This window comes from Erpetoichthys calabaricus, chromosome 2, assembly GCF_900747795.2.
Source record: "Erpetoichthys calabaricus chromosome 2, fErpCal1.3, whole genome shotgun sequence".
NCBI lineage: Eukaryota > Metazoa > Chordata > Cladistia > Polypteriformes > Polypteridae > Erpetoichthys > Erpetoichthys calabaricus.
Window position 1 is genome coordinate 70,618,083 of NC_041395.2, and position 24,052 is coordinate 70,642,134.

The following is a 24,052-nucleotide window of genomic DNA, read 5'->3' on the forward strand; positions in this document are numbered from 1 at the left end:
TAAGTCAGGTGAATAGGCAGAATGATTGAATTGGATAATCACTTTTTTGGCCAGAGTGTCTGTCGCAGTGTGACTTGGCTCATTGTCATGATGAATGATCTCACTTGTCAAGCCACAATTCAGGTCTTTTTCTTTGAACACAATCTCATAATCTCTTCAGTACCTCTAAATAGCATTGTTGGTTGATTGTTTGTTACCTGTTCAACAAATACTTGGTGGACTATTCCCTTGTGATCGAAGAAACACACTGGCATGGTCTTAATCTGTGAGCATGACATGCATGCTTTTTTAGGGCACAGTGAACCCAGGGATTTCCATTGCATGCTCCATCACATCTTCTCGCCCATCTTTGAACCTCTTATTCTACTCAAATACACTTGACTTTTTCATAGCATCTTCACCATATGCTACTTGCAACAGTTGTAATGTTTCAGTAGCGCATTTGCCGATTTTCACACAAAATATAATATTAATATGTTGCTCTAAATTTTGATCACCCATTTTTACGCCAAAGTGTACACGCAGATATCTATTACCTTCCCAATAGCTAACTAACAACTGGCTAACTATCAGCTTGAAATTTATGCATGTATTAGTTCAAACATGTTCAAACACGAATACTCATGTGATTTTGATACAATTACGTCACGGGTAACACTACGCCGCCATTATACGTGGAGGAAAGACCCTTAGAGACTAGAAATTCGGACCAAGTGTTCTAAAGCTATAAGGTGGTGAAATTTTTTTTCATGCATTTGGCTCATACCTTTCTTCAAGGTAAGTTTCAAGATCAGAATGTTACAACTATATACAATTTTTTTTTACATTTGGAGAACAGGCAGATTATATAACTCCAGGACACACAGTGGAGCAGAGGCAATGACTGAATCAGGAGCCTTCTTGTTTAAAGTCCAGTGCCTTAGCCACTGCACCATGCTGCTTATGGGCAATGGGGATCCAGAGCCTATCCCATTAGTGATAGATAGATAGATAGATAGATAGATAGATAGATAGATAGATAGATAGATAGATAGATAGATAGATAGATAGATAGATAGATAGATAGATAGATAGATAGATAGATAGATAGATAGATAGATAGATAGATAGATAGATAGATAGATAATTTGTCCCCAGGGGTAAATTTGGCTTTTGATCAAAGCTCGTTAAATAAATAAATCGGTACGTAGATAAACACACACACTATATAGTCTGAACACAAACCAGAATGACTAAAAAGGAACAAATTTAAAAAAGAAATTACATAGGTGTATTGCTGTTGGTATAAAGAAGCCCCCAACCCAACCCTCGGGAGTTTCTCGACAAACTTCTGCTGAATAATTTGTTGGCTGAAGTGCTCAGTGTTAGTGTCAGTGACAACAACAACAACAACAACATTTATTTATATAGCACATTTTCATACAAAAAAGTAGCTCAAAGTGCTTTACATAATGAAGAAAAGAAAAATAAAAGACAAAATAAGAAATTAAAATAAGACAACATTAGTTAACATAGAAAAAGAGTAAGGTCCGAAGGCCAGGGGGGACAGAAAAAAATAAAATCTGCAGGGGTGCCAGGCCACAAGACCACCCAGTCCCCTCTGGGCATTCTACCTAACATAAATGAAATAGTCCTCTTTGTATTTAGGGTTCTCACTGAAGGACTTGATGATGATGGTCATGCAGACTTCTGGCTTTTAATCCATCACTGTTGGAACATCATGGTGCTTTGAGCAGATGGGCAAAAGGACACCGGAAAAGGAAACAGAAGGGATAGTAGGGGTTAGTATAGATTTTAGAACCAAAGTGACAGGATTTACAGCATTTTTCATAATGGCACTCAGTTTTGTTTCAATTCTCTCCTTTGCTATGACCTCCAAGGGGTCAAAGGCTGCATTCCATGACTAAGCCTGCCTTTATAATTAGCTTGTAGATTCGGTGGGCCTCTCTTGAAATGATGTTACCAGCCCAGAACACCAAAGCACAGGAAATCACGCTGGCCATCACTGAGCTGTAAAAGATGTGAAGGAGCTCACTACCCACATTTAAGAAGTAAGGACCTACTCTGCCCTTTCTTACATAGTTACAAGACCAGACCAACCTGTCATTGATGTGGACCCCCACATCTTGGCTAAAGATAAGAGGGCAGTCACAATAAGGCACTGTAAAGGTGTATTGCTGTTTGTATAAAGGAGCCCCAGTAGTGTTTCTTGACACACTTCTGTTAAATAATTCTTTGTCTAAAAGTACTCAGTGTTAGTGTGTCAGAGAGTGGATGTGCAGCATTCTCCATAATAGCCATCAGGCTGGTCTTTATTCTCTTCTTCGCTACCGTCTCTGGTGTGTCATGAGTAAGTCCCATAACTGAGTCTGCCTTACTAAAATGTTCCAAACCTGAGTTCTATACTCTTCTCACAGTCCTTGAGCCTCACTAACTGTGGTCTGCTGGACAGAGAGTCTGTTATGCAGGACACTATACCCCTTAATGGGGATAGCTGGATGGTATTGAAGGTACTGGAGAAATCAAATAACAACTGACTCTGGAAGGATAGCATTCTCCACACTCAAGCATATATCAGCACTCTCTTATTCCTCACAAATTCAAAGTTTGCAAATAATGTAACAATCACCCAATGGTGTGTAGAAGGAGATCTGAGTATCTGGAGAAATCCTACTGCATATGGACTTCACATAGCAGCCCAACATCTCAAACTTACTCCTTTACTTGATGTAATTTTAATCTCTTTTATGAAATTTCAGAGTTTCAATTTTAGTAGACATTTGGAAACACATATATCTTTGCAAATGTGTCAGAAACAAGTCTGGAAGGACTGCAGTTGGTGATGGGTTTCGTTCTAGTTGAAGTTTTTTTAAGCCAATCAATCATTTTCATTTTCAATATCTTTCTTAATACTCCTAATTCTCTGTATAAATTTTTGAAAGTAACTTTTAGAGTCATCATTATTAATTTTAGAACAGAGAAATGTTTATGGCCTATTAATTCTGCTACTAAAGTGCAAAATACATTTTCATATTTCACTTCCTGGAAACGAATCCATCAGATTTCATTATGCAGACATAAATATGTCAAACAAAGCAATCAGATTATCTTTAGTTTGCCCTGTTATGTTGTAGACCACTCCTAATGGCAACTGAACACAAGCCATAAAATAAAATGGCATTGATGAAAGAAACCCATATTAAAAGAAAAAAATAAAATAAAATAAAACAAATTAAAATACATGGCTTATTAAAAAAATACACACAAAATACATGAACACAGATAGCAATTATGGCTATTTTCTTTTTTTTTCATTTTTTAATGAGCACACATTTCCATGATTTCATTAAACACACACATCACAGAGCAATATTATATCTACATCTTTCACAAATCAGATTCCCATTCCCAGGTCATTTCAATAACTCAAATAGGAAGCAGTGTGTTCAGCAACGTAAAAGGTCATGCAAAAAGACAATTTCCCCTCGGGGATTAATAAAGTATACCAAGTCAAAATCAAAAATATAGTTTCATTATGGTCCTCTAAGTCAAGAGAGTCTTAGGCTACAGGGAAGTCTGTTTAGCTCATTTGGATAAGCAGTTGAGAATTATAATATGAGGCTAAAAGTTCAGTTCTCAGTTGGTGTCTTGTGACTGGAAAAATTCCTAGTCACATTCACACAAAAACATGATCTTACAAAAGGCTACAGTATTTTATGGATATTTATCACTACTACATGACCTTATAATCCAACACCTATATCCCACGCCAGTAAATCTGTGTTATGCAAATTTCAGTGAACACTCATAACTTTATAGTTATAAGGCTTCATCAGTGACAATATTCAAATCATATATAAGATGTGGCTCTTCTTGACTTTTGGGTTATCCACTCTTCTATACATCTTATTGTTTTCCATTTAAGACACACTTTTTCATGTTTACAAGCTTCAAATTAGAGTACTTTTCAAATTTGATGTATTTCAGTGTAACACCCTTCAGCTAAATAAACAGAAAAAGTGAGCTCTGGCGTGCATCTGAAAGGGAGTGTGGTTTGTCATCTGCGGGCTTGCGAAAGGGAGAGGAATTCCAAGAAGGACAAAGGAATGGTTTCGGAATACTGTTATATTTATTTGAAAGTGTTGTTTAAACAAGTAGTGTTTTTTTTCCTCAAAATCTGTTTTTGAAAGGGGGGGGGGGGGGGTGCACCTTAAATTTGAGGGTGCCTTAAACTGGAAGTAATACAGTACTTTATTCTTAACAGACACGTATGCTTATTTTTCCAATTTTACTGTGCTGTTAGTTGTTCTTGATGTTTTTTAAAAACAGTTCATTTTTTACATTAATATTCATTCTCTTTCTTTTTACTTTCTTGAGCCTTATCATATATTGGATTACCTCATATTGCACCTCACCTTCTTACTTTGAGCAGAAGTCTTAGCAACATTATAAAAAGACAAATGATGATGTGCTCTATAACAAGTGCTATACTGAATAATGCCAGACTAATTAATCATGTTTTATACTTCTCATGTGAAATGTGCAGTTATTTAGAGAGAATGAATGTTTTCTTATTTGTCCTGCCTCCCTTCATATCATACATTCTGCTCTTGTTCATGAGACATTGAGTAGGCAGGTTAGCAGTAAGTGTTTTGTGGTAAGTCATACAATGGCAATGGTGCGTGCAATGTTTTTGTAACTACTTATAGATTTATAGGCAGATATAAATAGTTATATTTGGACACTTACACAGAGTGGTTGAAAGGTGCTGCCATGAGGACTCTGGTAGAGTTAGCAATGGTGAGTTAGCTGCTTTATTGCACATCTGTGGAGAGCCACAAATTCAAGCACAGCAGCACTACTCCACTTGACCCCAGTTGGGATGTGTGGAGATATTGAGCTGCAAATAAAAGAGTAGAAGTTTGAAAAGAGAGAAAAGGATACAAGCAAGATGACAAGAAAATGATTGCCTATCAGGGAGCTATTGTTAGTTGTATTATGGCCATTTACATGAATATGAATACGGGTCGCAAATTTTTAGGCTTCCTCCAGGGGTTACAGCATGTAGAACTGAGTACATAGGACACACTTTGTAACTGGAGGAAGCCGTCCTTTGAGGTTGTTGGAAGGAATCCCAGGGGTGTATAAAAAGGGGAAAATGGACAGCAGACATCATCTTCCTTCACAGTTAAGTCTGTTGGTAGTGGGTAGTGCATCATGGAAATCCTGAGCAGCCCAAGTTAGGATAGGAAGGCGTGCATTTCTTTTATTTATCCCCTAGAGCAGGCCTATTAAAATGGTGGCCCAGGGGCCACATGCGACCCAGAAGCAATTTCTGAGCAGCCCAGGCCGTGGTCCCGCCAGAGCTCCAGATTACAACTAAAATGATCGCAAATATGACCAAAAGTAGGTTTGGCGATTATCATTTCTAATTAGCTCACCAATGGCAAATAAAATCATTGAAACTTTAAACTATTATATTGTAGCAGATGGAAAAGGCCATTTTTTATTATTGAGCGTATCTGCCATTTACATATGTGCCGGTACAGGCTCCCCTTGCATATTCCTGATCCGCATTGAGGCTTGTTTATGTCCCGCGATGGGTAAGAGACAGTCACAACAAAAATGATGTCAGAGGTGGAGACATACGCAGGAAAATATTTCTAAGTACATGCCGCTGCTGAGGGGATGACTGTGAATTTCAACAAGAGGCTGGTTACGCTTACGCTGGAATAATGAACGAATAGCTGAATATGACACAACCGGTCATCAAAACAAAAGGTAGGCATGCAAAATATTTGTAATTTCTCTGCCCACCATATATTTCTCCTGTTATGAAGATATCTTTGCCACGTGGAATTCAGTTGTCCCTTCTGATTTCGCGCTGGAACACTAAGGTGTGATTGTAATCAATCTACTTGTGTTCGTGCATCTTTGCATGCCGTTTATCTTTTGATTTAACACATACTCCATGTACAGTAAATGTGTACTAGCAGTCACGTGCCCTCTGTTTCGGCATACACGGAGATGAGACGAAGTCTGCGTTTTAAGGTTGCAGGTGCATTACTGTCGCTTTACTGGGCTGATCTGTGATTAATGGTGGACAGTAAACTTTGTTAAAATGGTATTGAAAAATACCACTTCGTTAGTTGTTACTTCAGTCGCTTTGGCATGCGCACAATATGCTCTGTTACCAATAAATTCTCAAAGGGAGCTCATGAACAAAGAAACATGGAAAACAATTTAGTAAAAATAATAACGGTAATAATTATAATTAATGATTTTTTACTTGACACCCAAGAACTCTGTACAAAGACATTGTACAATAAATGTACTAATCCACTTTCACGCCGTACATGCAGCCTTGCGCTTAAACATTTATTCAGGTATTTTTTTTTCTGGGAAAAAATTTCCACTGGAAAGGTATTGTTGTGGAACTCAGATTTAACCTCCGTCATATGAGTGATTAAAACCGTGTGAATGAAATAGTTTAAGTTCTATGAAAAAAAACCAAATTCCTTGCTTGTCATGACCACCCCTTTAAATTGGGGGAGGATCTCATACTTCAAAAGGGAAACAAATTGTATTGCTAATACTGTGCACTTTTTCTTTATTTTAATGCACTTTGAGATGTGCTTGGGTCAGATGTGAGCTAAATGTTTATTTTTTATTTCAAAAGTGGAAATAAAAGTATTGCTGCAACCTCAAATTTGGTTCAGTTATACCAAATTTAAAATGGAAACAATAAATAAACATAACTTGTTTATAAATACATTTACTTGTGTTGATTTCAAATTTGTTATTACCTGCTGCTTACCGGCTGCTGAAAAAGTCCGGCTCATCTAAATTTGTTGATGTGAAAATCTGGCCCAAGTGAATTTGTAATTCAATAGCCCTGCCCTACCTAGAGAAACGACAGGAATGGGAATAAATGTGGTAAGCTGGATTTTGGTTTTTCTTTGAATGTTTTTGTCATTTGCCTGACATGGAAAAGACATCTGAAATAAAGGAGCACTGGAATCACTGGGTAAAAGGGTCCTTTTATCAGACTGGCCAGAACAGCACTGACTCAGCTAGGAGGAGTGCAGCTTGTTAGCCAAAGTCTCTATGACTTTGACTGTGTCTGGCTTGTCTGACTCCTTTTCTACAATCTGGACTTGATTTTACAGTTAACCAATGGACAGATATTGTTATTTATTTGTTTTGTTAATTAGTTTCTACTTTGTTTTTTTGACGTATGTGAACAAATTTGTATCCTTATATGTGATAATTCTGTATGTATAAAGTGAGTAGTATAATCGATTCTTGTACTTTGCCTTGACAGCTGTTGCAGCGCTCTGCGCCTGTACTTAGTGCAAGAAAAAAGCAATACTATTGTATTGTATTTCTGAGGTGGCAATGATAGATTGGTAATGTAGCTCTGTGAAAAGAATTACTTGTGTTCTGTTTCATTTTTGTCACCCACTGCATGCCCAACCTACCTGGCTCTCTCTCTTAACTGCTTTCCCCCAGATTTCTTCCATTTTTTTGGGGGAGAGTTCTTGTTTTCTTAGGTAGTCAAGGCTAGGGGGGCTATCAAAAATAGGGCCTGTTAAAGACCATTAAGGCATTCCTTGTATGCTTTTGGGCTATACAAGAAATAAATTGTTGTTGTTGCTGTTTTTCTTTTGAAAAAAGTATTTGGTAGTCCTTGGGGAAGCTTGGAAGAGGATGAGGGGAAAAATGACTGGGACTTCCAATGTGTTTTTGTTTTAGGCTGTGAAAGTCTGGACAAGGGAGGAACAGGACTACAGTCATGAAGTTTATTTTTCGGAATATTTTTCTTTTTATTTTTTTCATATATATTAATATATTTGAACCATGCTCTTTAGTAGATTTGTATTCCATAGAACTCACAGAAAAACTTCAACTTTGGATAAAACTGATATTTTTATATCACTTGTTTGTAGTAAAGAACCGTTTATTTTTGTAACGACTTGTCTGCATCTCTCTTACTCACCTTGGTTTATTGTTGGTAGAACTACTCAATGCCACAAGGTCGAACTACTACAAGGCACTTGGTGGGTAAAACGCATCACACAGTATTGTCTAAATTTTGCCTTGTCATAAGTATAGGTCAGTATATAGAAAAACCTTACTTGCTCATTAGCTTTACTTAACTAAATAACTTGCCCATAGCCACACGGTGGCTTGGTAAATTGCTCCAGTCACTTTTTTGGTTTATAATGCTTTAATCGTTAGATTACGCTGCTAGCGTTCAGTCACAAGACAGTCATATCACTGACTGAGAGTACAAGCAGTGCAAGGGCATTTCATTACATTTGTTGCAAAAGTAAAGTGTATAATGTAAGTATTCTTGCAATAAACAACAAATAGAAATAGGATAATGATGCAACCAAACAATCAGTTTGATTAAAAAGTTTGGCTGGAGTGAAAGCCTGCCGTCTCAGAAGTCCTCCATGGATTAGATATTAAAGCATACTTTTCAATTAAATTACATTGTTTTTTAATATCCAAAAAACATGAAAGTTCTGAAACAAAAAAGAAAATTCAGAAAAGGCATCACATTTGTTCATATTCTATATGCCATTGTAGTCACAATATGCTACAAGATGAGCTAAGATTCAGTGCACATTGGCCACAAGATTTTCTTCAACTCTTTTTTTTTAAATTTTGCTGCCTAAAATTACAGACTTGGCTTTTCATAGTGAAGTGGAAAGCACTTGTCATTTTTCTCATGTACTTCTGAATATTTCTTTTGACATTTTTTTTTCTCTTTCAAGGGAACCTTACATCAGAGATTGTCAGATTTCAAGTGAAATCACTTTAAAAATTGTTTGAAAGATGTTTCAGTTGAATCTTGGAAGCGGATGCTCCTGTCAGGACATTTTATTATACACTCGCACACCTTGCTAAAAGTGTCAAAAAGTACATTATTAAAGTACAATACTTTACTTTTATTTTAAGCCAGATACTGTAGCTAGAAACTGCTGCAGCATGAATTGTTATATGAAAAGCAGCGAGCTTCCTAATTATCTCATATCTCATATCTATTTCCATCCCTGCCATTTGAACGTTAATACACTCCTGGATTATCAGTTAAGCTGAGGCATGACCTTCAGTCTGTGAAGGTGAGTAATACAACCACTGCTTGTAAGAATATTAGGATGAACTCCACATTCATGTACTGTAGTCATACTCAATGTAAACTTCTGCATTGTGTATTTTGTATAGGCTTGCTTAAAATTATTTTAACATTTCTGAGAACCTGGAAGACATTGTTTACTGAAATTCCCTTGTCACTCAAATGGTAAACTGCTAATATTTTGTTTTCTTTCTGTAACTGTAAAATTCCCATTAAACCATACAATTGATGGATAAACAAAATTAATTGCTCTGTGCTAACAGTGTCTCTGAAGACGCAGATAATGAGATCGCATGATTTTTTTTTTTTTAGGGAATGATTTTATCTTCATAGCAGAAACAATTTTTCAGTACATTTAGAGGTGGAACATACCTAGTAAGACTGGTAAAATAATCCCCATGTTTTAAATTGTTTCAATTTGCCTTCCAGCTACTGACTGCATGGTATCAGAATGGTCTGAATGGTCCGAATGCAATAAATCATGTGGTAAAGGTCACATGATCAGAACAAGGATGATCAAGCTGGAGCCTCAGTTTGGGGGAGCCCTTTGCCCAGAAACAGTGCAACGCAAAAAGTGCAAAATAAGAAAATGCAACAAAGGATCCAGCGATGAAAAGAAACGGCGTAAAGAAGCCCGTGAGAAGCGAAGGAGTAAACAGACAAGGGAGGAGCCTGAAGATGAGCAGCATCCAGGTGAGTAATGTCTTGCATAATAAAAACGACACATCTAAAAAAACAAAAATACATTTATTTCCTATAATAATAAAATGTCATTTTGGTGTGTAGCGGTGTTAAGGCCTATTTTTGTTCTTATTCAATTGGAAAAAAGAAACACATTTTTTTCTATACATGTTATTTTGACATTGAATGGAAAAATGTCCTGTAGAAAAGGACAATTAGTTACAAGGACTTGGAGATGAAAATGTCCGTAGGGCAAAACCAAAAGAATAGCCATTAGGCAGACACAGGTCTTAAGCCAGAGGTTCCAAAAAGCAGAACGTGAAACAAAATCATAGACAAAAGGAAAAACCCCTATGACAAGAATTTCTTTCTCTTACTACAGTAATCAAAATGTCATTAAGCAGAGTTTTACTATATATCCAAAAGCTTCCATAAGACACCAAGTGATCCACCGTTTTGAATATGTTCTGCCACAATGAAGTCACACACAAGGTCATATCAGATAACATGCCAGTATGGCCAAGGCTACACAAGGAACATCAAAATGTCATTGCAGGAAAGTGATAATAATAATAACAATAACAATTAATTTAATAAGATTATGATTTCTAAATTAAAAATATAACATTAGGAAAATGCTCAGATTATAGATATCCACAGGATCACTGATAGACATTATTGTTATTGAATAGCAGAAGACAAGTCCATAAGCGCTGCGGTGGGCTGGCGCCCTGCCCAGGGATCTGTTTCCTGCCCTGCGCCCTGTGTTGGCTGGGATTGGCTCCAGCAGACCCCCGCAACCCTGTAGTTATGATATAGTGGGTTGGATAATGGATAGATGGATATATATATATATATATATATATATATATATATATATATATATATATATATATATATATATATATTTATTGTGATGAATAAATGAATCGAAGAATACTCAAAAAAGGTTTGGGGAATAGCCCTGTGTAATGTCCACATGTTTGGACAGAAAAATAATAATAAGATGATCAAAAAAAATGCATTTCACCACAACTTGTGGAAAACATGGCGTTTTTATAGAGAAAAATGGAGGCAGGTAGGAATGATATGATATAGGTAGGAAATTACATCAGATGCGGGAGTACGGAAGTGACGTCACCAAATAAAGACCGGAGGTGATGTTATTGGGATGCGCCGGGCTTGACGTCATCTTGGTGTGCCGGGATTGGATGGAAGTCCATAAGCGTGTAACATAATTATATTGTTAGAAATGAAAAGCAGTATTCAAAGTTCAAATCTGGATGTCAACATCAAGAAAGAGTCAAATCCAGAAGTCACAAACCTGAAGGGCTTCTAAATCAGAGAAAAATACAGAATCTTAATTAGTTATCACTCCAAGATCAGAAGCAGGTATTCAGATGGCTGCATGGATCAAATGTTGCTGTCCATGAAGAGTAGTAGGCAGACATAATGGACAAAATAAACCTCATACCCAGGTGGGTGGGCCAGCTGTGTAAATAGGACAAGGCAGGTGCTGATTGGTGGAAATTGTCCACCTGAACTCTTTGTTTCCATTACTCTGTGCATGGAGAAGGAGATTGGACAGTTAAACAGACAAACATTACCTTTATTTTACTTTGAACCACCACTTGGTGAAGGAAACAGAGTGAGGAGTTGGTTATACAGTAATCTCTCCTCCATCGCGGGGGTTGCATTCCAGAGCCACCCACGAAGTAAGAAAATCCACGAAGTAGAAACCATATGTTTATATGGTTATTTTTATATTGTCATGCTTGGGTCACAGATTTGCGCAGAAACACAGGAGGTTGTAGAGAGACAGGAACGTTATTCAAACACTGCAAACAAACATTTGTCTCTTTTTCAAAAGTTTAAATTGTGCTCCATGACAAGGCATAGATGACAGTTCCGTCTCACAATTAAAAGAATGCAAACATATCTTCCTCTTCAAAGGAGTGCGCGTCAGGAGCACAGAATGTCAGAAAGATAGAGGAAAGCAAACAAATCAATAGGGCTGTTTGGCTTTTAAGCATGCAAAGCACCGCGGCACAAAGCTGTTGAAGGCGGCAGCTCACACCCCCTCCGTCAGGAGCAGAGAAAGAGAGAGAGAGAGATAGAGAGAGACAGAGAAAAACAAACAGTCAAAAATCAATACATGCCCTTCGAGCTTTTAAGTATGCGAAGCACCGTGCAGCTTCAGGAAGCAGCTGCACAGAAGGTAGCAACGTGAAGATAATCTTTCAGCATTTTTAGACTAGCGTCCCTATCGTCTAGGTGTGCGAACAGCCCCCCTGCTCAATCCCCCTACATCAGGATCAGAGAGAGAGAGAAAAGTAAGTTGGGTAGCTTCTCAGCCATCTGCCAATAGCGTCCCTTGTATGAAATCAACTGGGCAAACCAACTGAGGAAGCATGTACCAGAAATTAAAAGACCCATTGTCCGCAGAAATCCGCGAACCAGCAAAAAATCTGCGATATATATTTAAATATGCTTACATATAAAATCCGCGATAGAGTGAAGCCGCGAAAGGCGAAGCGCGATATAGCGAGGGATTACTGTAATAATAATAATAAGCTTTATTTATATAGTGCCTTTCCCATGCTCAAGGCGCTTATGTTCACCTGTCTATCAAACAAACATGAAACATACAGATAATGAAAAGAACCTCAGCTGGACAGGTGCAAACAAAGCTTGTCACCATTTGCACAGTGAGTAGACCTACAAAAAAAAAAAAAGCAAAGGCACCTCTGGTACATGACTGTTCTGCTTCAAATGATCTGGACAACCGTTGTGTGAAGACACTAGAGGAATGAATCAATCAAGAGTCAACAAAACTGACAGCCTTCATAAAAAGAAAATAAGAACTGGCTGCAGTCATCATGTTTGAGACAGACAGCACAAAAGACAAGAGATATTAGGTTAGTTGTGCTTGCCAGCTCTTGGACAGATAGAAGAATTCTTTTTGTTTGGTTTTTTTTTATATAATTTTTTAAATGTTAAGCAACACAGCAGCTTCCTATAATTTATAACATGGTTGTCAAGCAAGTATGGGTGCTTAGCAATCACAAATCCTACTCAAAATGCCTGCTCATGAATTATCAACATGTGGGGCTATGAATCTCAAGACATAAAGAATGCACAAAAACAAAAAAAGGCACAGAAAAAAAATCAATGTGTACAGAATGAAAACACACCAAGCAGTCCAAAAATCCTTATAACAGATACCTGAGTCATGCCTTTATAGTACACTGAACAAAAGAATGCATCCATGCTGGCAGTGTTCTCAAAAACTGCTATACAAAGAAAGAAAACACCCCATAGTAGATTCAAACCTTTGTCAATTTGTAGTACTTTTTATTCCCAAATAAAAGCTGTTAAGTGTTTTAACGTGAAATATTGTACTTTGTGTATATTGTCATGCTATCCAGACTTATATTCAAAGAGATCCACTTCAACTAGTTTTTCGAAGATTAAGGAGATTGATGATTATGGAAGATAAATGCTAAGCAGTCAGATACACTTGTACAGTATATAGAATACCCCATATTGACATGGAGAGAATGATTAAACAATGTAAACACTGACTCTTGTGCCAGCACTTTCACAGTTAGCTGATTTATTAAAATAATTGGTTTAACACAATAATGAATTGCCATTTATCTCTATGTATAGGAGTCATTATTTAGACATATTATAAAATTTAATTAAGCTACATAATTAACAATACTTCTAGAATCTTTAATACACCTTTAAAATTATTTTTCCCAGATGTTGTACTGAAAATACAGTACAGCATTATTTATAAACAAGATCTTTTGCCTTTTTAAATAGAGATCTTAAGAACTTGGCAACTATATTTACCCTTTTTCAGTTTCATAAATGATGTTACATATTGGCAACATTTACAGCAACATGTCATACTGGTTTGAGATTTGTATATAGAAATTTCCTAATCCCAAGGCAGATGGTTCATTGTCACTGCCTTTTACTATTGTAATAAAGGATTAAGTACTCTGGGATTTTTTTTTTTAGATTTGATATAACGATATACAGTAATTCAGCAGTAAAACAAAACATTAATTCTCATTGCTAGTTGTGAAAAGGTAGAATAATTCATTCCTGAGCTGACAGCTGACTGAGTGCTCACGTCAGGGAATAACAAGCACACTTTGGTCACTTATAAGGTGTTAATATTCCTCACTAAATGTAAATGTTAAGTGGCTTCAAATTAAATTACTGTCCAGCACATAGCACAGCAGTGATGTCTCTTATTTCAGCACAATTTACATACAACTCAGGTGGACTGAGCCTCCTCACCTTTTCTAATCACGATTTTGACATTTTTTCTGCAGTTACCGTGACATCAGATTTAATGTATAAACTTTGAGACTCAGAGGTCGCGTATATCTGACCAGATGGATTTCTCAAGTCGATGTTGGTCTTGGGCAAATGATTATATCTTTAGTACTTCTTAAAGCAGGGCAATTTAGCACTAGCTTTATTGAAGACAAAATCTCTTCCACATTTAAATTTTGGGAAGCCTACCTACAGATTCTACTCCAGGATAATAGTAAAGATCACTCTTATGACAACCTTGTGGCACTTACATCTCACATCATGATGACCGTTGAGAGGCTGGTCCAGAACTAAATGATTCATCTTGTGGTAGATCACTTGGACCCACAAGGAACAGCCCTGTCCCCTTTTCTGTATGTTTTCTGTACAAATTGAACCAGGGCATGTCTCTTACAGAAATCCTCAGATGGATCTGCACGTAACTTTGTTTCTTAGTGCAGAAAAACTTATCTGCAATTTAATATCAGCACTAAAGAGCATCTATATACTGTAGAGGTTTTGCACTCCTACAAGTACATGGTGGTCCACATCAATGACAGGTTGGTCTGGTCTTGTAACTATATAAGAAAGGCCAAAGCAGGTCCTTACTTTTTAAATGTGGGTAGTGAACTCCTTCACATCTTCTACAGCTCAGTGATGGCCAGCGTGATTTTCTGTGCTGTGGTGTGCTGGGCTGGTAACATCACTTCAAGAGAGGTCCACCGAATCTACAAGCTAATTATAAAGGCAGGCTTAGTCATGGAATGCAGCCTTGGACCCCTTGGAGGTCATAGCAAAGGAGAGAATTGAAACAAAACTGAGTGCCATTATGAATCTATCTGTCTTTAACTATCAGGAAGCTAAAAGAATTAGGTGATTAGGGAGTAAAGAGGACTTATTTTTGACCAAAAGAAGAGTCAAAGAAACAGGTAGATGTTTTCTGCCAAGAATTCAAATAAAGCCTAGTGTCTGAACCAAAACACAGAACAAAAGTTGTCATCAAAATAACATTGCTGTTTAGTCATGTTAACATTCTAGGGAGAACCTATTCTCCCCTGTATACTTTTTATTATGTAGACCTTAACAAAATTTCTCAAATCTTATCATATTTAAGGTGCTATAATTCAGCACTCCCCACCACCCCTTCCCTTTTCCACTCTATAGCCCCTGGCAACTAGATACAGTAAATGAATGGGAGAAAGAATTACATATTTAATTATGTATTATAGTTAATAAGTCCATAAAAATAAAGTAAAATGAGTGTGACAAAAAATACCATTACAGTATAACCAAAGTAGCTGATCATCTTCTGTCCATGTCCTGAGTAGTAGCTTGCTGTCGTGACTTGGGAGTCCCAAAAGCTCCAAAGCACTTTCAAACAATTGCCCTGTAGGGGAGGGATACCCAGTAGCGTAGCGTGGGTGTCAGCCGCCCAGGGCAGAGGAAAATTCCGCCGCCCCCTTATTTAGGTATGGTTCAAATTTTTACAAGATATTATTATTATTTATTGTGAAATTTTGCCGCCCCCTAAAAGTGCCGCCCCCACTACGCTACGCCACTGGGGATACCATCAAACCCCTACAAGAAATGGACCTGAAAAATGTTTAAAAGATTTATTTTAATCAAAAGGATCTGCAAGACAGAAAGCTCCAAAGAGCTCAGATGAGTTGCCTGAAAATACAAGGCAGTAACAGCAAACAAGACTCAAATCAGAATCCAAAGGCATAGTCAAAAACAGAGCAGAGGTTAAAAAATCCAGAAAATCATAAGGCAATAACAAAGTCACTGTAAATTCACAAGAAACTCTCCCCTCACCAGCATGTTTGAAATGAACCACCAGGAGCTATGGAAGGCTGTGATTAGCAAGTGGCTCTATCCCTTGGGGAACCACCCACAAAACACATGGACATAACCTAGGCCTAATCCATTTACAAATAAACACAAAGAAATATGTACATAATAAATAAAAGAAACATTAATATGAATAAATGACATAAAAATTAAACAATATGAACAAGAAACACAACTGTGAACCCCAGCCAGTGGAGAAATGTTGGCTGAAACATGACAGCTGCCTGTATTATGTTCTGGTCTGGCTTGGTTTTTGCTCCAGCATGGCCTTTAAATGGAGTCAGCGATGGTCTGGCCTTCTTCTCCATGGATTGAAAAATGGCAGAGAGCGTGCCTTTGCAAACCTCCTCTGATTGTGCTTTGAGGCCCCTGACTAATCAATGAAACAGCTAAGGCTCAACATGTGGAACTGTAAAATCCAGTTTTGTTCTTGTCAGCATTTGTTCCCATTTCAATGGAATAAGCAAATGCATTTTCAGACAATCAGGAAAATCTTAAAATGGCTCAGGTGCTCTTAAATGAAACGCTGGTTGATTCTCCCCTATCAAAATGTATTATCTGATCTTTTAGGTTATAAATGTCCATAGTCAACAACTGACTCGTATAGCTTCCCTACATTTTAAAGTTAAATATCGTTAGGCAATAATAAAAAAGAAATTAACCTATATGCTAAATATTATTCTCTTCTATAATTGGCAACATTCAACAATCATTTCTTAATAAACAAAGAGGTGCCTAACAATAGAATCACAATCAAAAATCTTTGTTTTGTCCAGTTTCCCAAAATTATTGTACGTGACTCAAATGGTGACACCCAAGACAATATGCACTCATAAAAACGTAATGCAAGATGACAGAAGACATTCAGAAATTCAAACCAAATAGTCATGGCATTCTCATGCTCAGTGGTGTGAATCAGCCCCATAAGTGCATTTTATGTTATTCCTTCTCAGTAACTCCAGCAAATGGGGCTAACTAGGTTTCAGTCCCAGCCCACTAATGCTGTATCTGCCTACTTCCATAAATTTCAGCCACTTTTATCTTGGCAACATCTCCATTGTGACTTATGATGATGTTTACGCTGTTCTCATAATCAGGATGAAGTGAAAGAGCTTATTGCTTTTGTCACGTATGCACACACAATAAAAGTCAAGTAATTGTTATAATCTGTCATTTTGACTACCATGCATTGCCCTGTTTTTGAACCTCAAGTTAACCTTTTGGTTAAGGTGGAACAAAATTTTTACATCAGTTTAGTCCCACACCAAAAGTGATCTGCCATCGTGGATATTATAAGAAGTGGTGCTGTTTGTCACTTAGAAACAGTACCATAACGGTTCACATAAGCCTGTATTTAAGGATATTAAATTAGGTCCTTGAAATCCATCACAATATATAGTCAAGAAGTGATGCACAGGTCTTTTTTTAAATATTGAAATAGTGATAATATTGAAATTCAGCTTGGTGATTGCACTATCAATCTGTGACCAGTCTGGCCAGTTAGCTGCCAATGCTGTCCAACTCCTTTTGTTTCATCCTAGGTCTGGGACCATATTCTGCTTGATATCTTGGTGAGATGCAGGTTCAGGTCACTTTCAGCAGTTATCATCGTTATTATTGTGCTGATAAGAATTATTTATTAATGCTTTGTAATCAATTCAGTTTCTTTGTCTACCACTGCCTGACTCATAGGTATGAGAAACCCCCCACATACAATATACTGTTCAACTTGTCTTGGTGTTTTTTTCATGCAAGATATTGAATTTTGATAGGGTTCCCACCCTTAGTCCTCTAGACCAGTGGTCCCCAACCTTTTTGACAGCAAGGACCACTCTATGAGATGCAAATTTTTCCACGGACCGGTCGGGGGGGGGCAATGTTATACACAATTTACATAACATCCCATCCATCCATTTTCCAACCCGCTGAATCTGAACACAGGGTCACGGGGGTCTGCAGGAGCCAATCCCAGCCAACACAGGGCACAAGGCAGGAAACAATCCTGGGCAGGGTGCCAACCCACCGCAGGACATTTACATAACATTTCTATTATTATTATTAAAGTTATTAAGCAGTTCGCATACGTTTGCAATCTGAGATTTTTCTTCTTTTTTTGCATATAACAAAGACATATGCTTTACATTTGCCATTCCTACAGATTGCACATCACAAACATTAACACTGCAATCTTTTTTTCGTGTCTGCCGTTTCTATAGGAGGGTGACAATGAGTTAAATTCCAATGGATGTTTTTCAAATGTTGACAAGCAATAAGCAAAAGGAATCAATGAAAACCACAGACAACAAAAACAGCAAAAAAAAAAAAAAAACCAGTACGAGGAAAGTTCGAAGAAAGATTTTTTTTACAATGTTTCTGTTTGGGGATCGTTGTGCAAACGTGCAAAACTGAGCTGCGACCACAGATCTAACTGCTCTGTGGATGATTCGTTCAAGCATTTCAAGGTCACTTCGTTGTAATGAAAGCATCTGTTGAATGTACTTCGTAGTAACGTGATTTCTACAGACTCATGTCATATGGGGAAACTGTCGGGACCATAAAAATACTTTGTTGTAATACTCTTTCACCTCGGTCTCTCTCCTCTCTCTGCACCGCTGCAAAGCCCCGCCCGCCAAGCGTTCTGAAAAGTCTGAGTGAGTCGCCGTTGCCGGCAGTTCTCTCGCGGCCCGGCTGTCAGACGGCTGCGGACCGGTAGTGGGCCGCGGACCAGGGGTTGGAGACCCCTGCTCTAGACCCAAAACCCCTCAATTTTATGATAATTTTGTGCAGGAAATTACACACTTATGATAAAGAATAAACCAATAGGTGTCATCAGCAAAATGATCAGAAGGATGCGATATTGTGCATGCCATGTCAACCAATCTCATGGGTTCACTTCTTAATGGTATACTGGGGATCAATAGTCCTTTTTGCAAAACTTTGAATAAATGAGGATCAGTAATCAAGGTATATGGAGAGTCATTTTGTGCTATTTTAAAGTTGCTGATCACAAAAATGATAATATTTTTGATATTTTATTCTATACCGGTGGTCCTAGCACACTAAATGTCACTCCCAGAAGGTTAGAAATGACTCAAACATAAGCATGTGGGTTATCGTTTTAGACTATTTTAAGACCACATTTTTCATCTATGGATTTCTGTCAGAAGGTGAAAAATGACAAATTTATATTACAATCAAGAATATTTAGATTTTAAACATTTATCCTGAAGCCCACATTTTAATATTTTAAATATTTGATGAAACCATATTGTCCTAACTGATAATATTGTACAGTTCCTATTAACTGAGCATCAGTGTTTCCTTTCAGAAAGAGGAATCAAGCATATCAAACCAACCTTCCACCTTACATTAAGTCATTAGGAATGGAGCACTTTAAATCACGAGAACGATATGAAAGTTCACTGTGTGAAGGGATGTCGACAACAGGTAAGAGTGAGGGCCTCATGTATAATGCAGTGCATAGAATTCACACTAAAACCTGGCATATGGACAAAAACAAAAATGCATAAAACTGCCTATATCCCCATCCTGACTCCTCCTAGAATTTTGCATATTTGAATATGCAAATAAATATAAATAGCCTCTTCCATTCAGTGTTTTGCTAAAAGACAATGGTAAAAGAATGTGTAAAAAAGAAGAATTTCACCAAATGCATAGTGGAGGTCCTGCTCAGTGAAAGGGAGGCAAGGAAGAACCTACTGTACTATTTGGTGGCTTAGGTAGTGGTATGCGCAACAAAGGGAAATTGATGGAATGGAACTCAAAATTTCAAGTTCAGAAAGTTGCACATTGCCCAAAAAAAAAGTGTTCAGATGTCAAAGTCGACATGAAAAGGTGAGTGTCTGAGTGTCATACAGAAGCATATTAGGGATATAGAGAAGAAAAAAAATAAGGACACAGCAAAGAAAAGAAAGGTCCATGTCAAGATTAAATTTGAAATATCAACTTCAGTCTCGAAATTTCCACTTTAATCTCGTAGTTTATTTTGTCATTAAAGTAGAACATCATAAACTGTCTATTTTACGAGAGTTTCTCAAATCCTATTGTAACTAAAGTACCACATTAAATGCTTCATATGTTATGTGTTCCCCAACACATTCATTAATTGCTATGTGCTTATTAAATACGCAGACAGGAGCATACAGGCAGTGATTGCCACACAGAATACACTACATTCATGATATTACAGCTCTCTGAACATTTCAGAATACTAAGATGTATACTTGATAATATTATCATGATGAAATGCATTAAAGCATGTATCAAACATGTTCGGGTATGGTAGTTCAGCAGTAGCAATGAACTGATGTCCCATCCAGAGATTGTTCCTGCCTCCCACAAGATTCTTGCTGGGACGCGTGTGACCCTGGATAAAATAATTTATTGCAGGAGTACTGTCACTGTCAAATGTATCAACCCCCAATTCCTGTCCTTCTTTTTTCTTTCTTCACGTAATCAATACACACACATTAAGCATCTGTAATAAATAAAAAAACAGCTGTAAGCTTAGAATGCAGATTCTTCAAAATTTTTAAGGAACATTTAAAAATTTTTAAATCTTCGTTATACATTTTAATTATTCCATCCAGCTTGGGTCTCACCAGTCCAAGCAAGCTTACAGCTCAAGGCAAGAATAATCCCTGAACAAGGTACCAACTCACTGCCACCGCTGCACCACTGTGCCCCCACATATTTAACTATTAACAGTATATTATTTAAATGAAGTTAACAATTTATTTGTAAAATGTAATATACATACTGTACCGTAATGCATTTCATCATAAAAATGATACCTAATATACATCCTAGTATTCTAACAGCACACAGCTCCAACAGGATAGCTCTTGGAAATCTAAACTGAGTTATACATACATATCGTGTTCATATAGAATAGATAGTGCAAATAGTTCATGAAGTGGGTCAGGTTGTCCAAAATTACAGTTAAAGTGCAAGTTTACAGTGAGGTAATTGTAATTACAAACAGATGTACCAGGAGTACTTGATGGACTGATTGTGTTTATAGTTCTTCCCATGAACTGTTGTTGAGCCTCAAAGTTGGAATAGTTTGGCCATTCTGTGTACCATTATATTGTTGCAGAATAACTACAATCAAGTGCCTTAAATTAGGTAAACGATATGCAATTAATTTTGGTTTATTTGATAAAGCCTGCTTCATGGATGTGAATCTAATCAAGAAAGGGAGACCACATAGAAACAGTAGCACTGCTTTGATGCTGGGTGCCGCTCGTTTACAAAACTGAGCAAAAAAGTATGTACGCCATGAAAATGTGCATGGCTTTAAGCCAAGTTAAGTTTTTATACATCTCGAAGTGTGCATGGAAACAGGCATACACACAGTTTATACATGAGGCCCGAGTATTTTGTAATGGTATCAAGGGTATTTCCATTCTTTAATGATTGGTGAGGCATAAACAATTCCAAAAAAGTCAAAGTACAAACCAAAGTGTTGTTAATGTTTGTCAAGCAAATACAGTACCCTCCAGTTTTCTTACTGGGAGCATGTAAGCAGACCACAACAAACTATACACCTCCAACTAGACCTCCTTTCTTGTGAGCATGAAGTTTGGAATCCATTACGTTTTAGCTGGAGGACTTCTTCTCAGGTTTTACTCACACAAATATGTGTACATTAGGCTTTATTCACACTTCATTTGCCCCATACAAGTTACTGTTGGTTAGAGTATAAGTGTGCACTCTGATAGACAGGCACTCTGCTTTCGGCAGTTCCAGTCAGACTGATGCTATCTGGGTTGACAGCCATAATCTTGAAATGGGCCATGTGGATTTAAAAATAGATGGAAAGGTGGATAGATGGGCAATTCCCAGTGGCTTGTACCTATTTATAGAGAATCTGAGCTAGAGTGTTCAGACCAGAGAAGTGGGGTTGTTTGTATTTGGGCGAATGCCACTTAAAAATAAATTCTGATGGCCTATTTTGAAAGGTTATATGAAACAATATTGTAAATTATACTTATCTGAAAAAGAAAGTACATCCTGTGTTAATTCTATGGTTTTACATTTTAGAACATAACTAACAACCATCTAGTCCTCCTCATGTCCTAAAATTAGAATATTAGGTCAAAAACAACATATAATAAATTATACTGTGTTATTATTTATTCATTTAAAAATAAGCCACATGAAACAATAAGCCCACCCCTTGCTTCAGATCTTGTATTTGCACTAGTTTTTTTCTGTATGAAAATTTGGCCTACGTTTAAACTGGGTAAGTTAGGTATAACATAAACCACTTTAACACAGTTAAGTCTTTTTTTGTTAATCTGTGGCAATAAAGACAAAATAAATCCTCTATCATTCAATATTGTATAACAATCAAATGTGGAAATTCCAAGGCACTGAACATTCTGTACTAACTACTCTCCCATTCACAGAAACAAGTCTGAATTTTAGTGCCTAACGAAGTGCAGCATAAGCTCACATTTGAAATCCATTAACATGCCAACAATTCTCATAAAGTCATAGTTCAAAAGTATTAATTTTAAAATAATGTTGAACAGTAAAATTGAAAATCAATTCATGATTTAAATATATTAACATTTTTTGCAGCATTAGCATCAAGAATACTAGCATAATGAAAACATAAGATATTTTTTATTCAGGCATTATAACAGCAGCTGAAATTATTTGCATAAATGATCTTCTTTCTGTTTACTCTGAACAGTATGCAATGCTCAGAAAAATGAGAAATGAAGCATAACATCTGTCAACATTGAAAGCTTGAACAACTAATCATTTAGGTGTGGACAAAGCAGTCACAAGAGTAAGCTGTGTGATTTGGAGCAGGATTAGGCTGACAATTTAGCTGATCATGTGAATCTCCAGCTTTATATCCAACTTGCCTGAGACACAAGTGCCGTTCTACTCGAGTGCCAGAGGAAAATATTTGCCATCTAGCAGTAAATGTAATTCCCACTGAAAATCTTAGTCAATCTCAGCATGTCCTGTCCTGTTTCATACTTCTGTCATGCATTTAATATAATTTATTTAGCAAAGAAGAGAACTGATGAACTCCTTAAGGGACAGCATCTCACATTAGCAGAATCTACATAAAGTAAGTCTTAAATATCCCAAACTAAACAGCCATAAGTGATTAAATTGATGTTGTTACACAAAAGCATCAGTCATGGAAAGAGCTGCTTGTGTCGTGACCACTTCATCTGACTGTGTATCACTTTTCGAATACAGTTATAAATCTAAAAATGATCCCGATGTGTCTAGATGACATAAGCAACCCTGCAGAAGTTGTTAATAGAAGGAGAGTGTTGAGTAAGCATATATCAGAATACTCTCCTTCACAGCTATATTAAAATGGCGAATTATAATGCATTCTAGCGGCTATCCTGTCATACGAAGGAGGTCTAATTAAAGGAGAAAAAGGAAAAGACTTGTCATGTTATATAAGGAAATTTAAAGAAGTACTGAATTAATAAAATATACATTTTGTACCTTGACCTGCAAATTTAGGCATGATATTTGTTTATTTTCTTGTGATAGTTGCTCAAGCTTTAATTCATAATGGTGAAAATGGTAATGAGAACCATCTGTCAGCTTGCTTCTCCATTTATGATAAAAGACATTGAAGTGGACACTTGTCTTGATGAGCAGCTCAGAGAGTGTCTTAGACATTGATCACTTGTACATGGCCTTTTTGAACAGCTGCTTTGTGTCACTATTCAAATGGCGAATAAACTGATCCTGTTTTCCTGCCTTGGCAAGGATATACCTGTAGTTATTCTGAAGCAGCATTCATTGACTGGGGTGTTGCTGAGAAATTTATTAATATTACTTTGGTGAAGAAGCTTGCAACTGAATTAATGAAAAATGAATGAATAATTACAGCATAATACTCTATATGAAATTGTTCCTAGTGATCTGGAGAATTATTATTATTATTATTATCCATCCATCCATTATCCAACTCTATCCTCTATCCTCATGGGGGTCTGCTGGAGCCAATCGCAGCCAACACAGGGCACA

At 37.0% G+C, this 24,052-nt stretch overlaps 1 protein-coding gene across 1 annotated transcript in view; it reads left to right on the forward strand.

The window, feature by feature from the left end:
- The window catches only part of LOC114645958 (spondin-1), a 509,623-nt gene that overhangs the window by 467,056 nt on the left and 18,515 nt on the right, over positions 1-24,052 (forward strand). Inside the window, exon 15 of the mRNA XM_028793897.2 lies at positions 9,575-9,838. Within this exon, the coding sequence (XP_028649730.1) occupies positions 9,575-9,838 (264 nt within the window). The remainder of the gene's footprint in view (positions 1-9,574; positions 9,839-24,052) is intronic.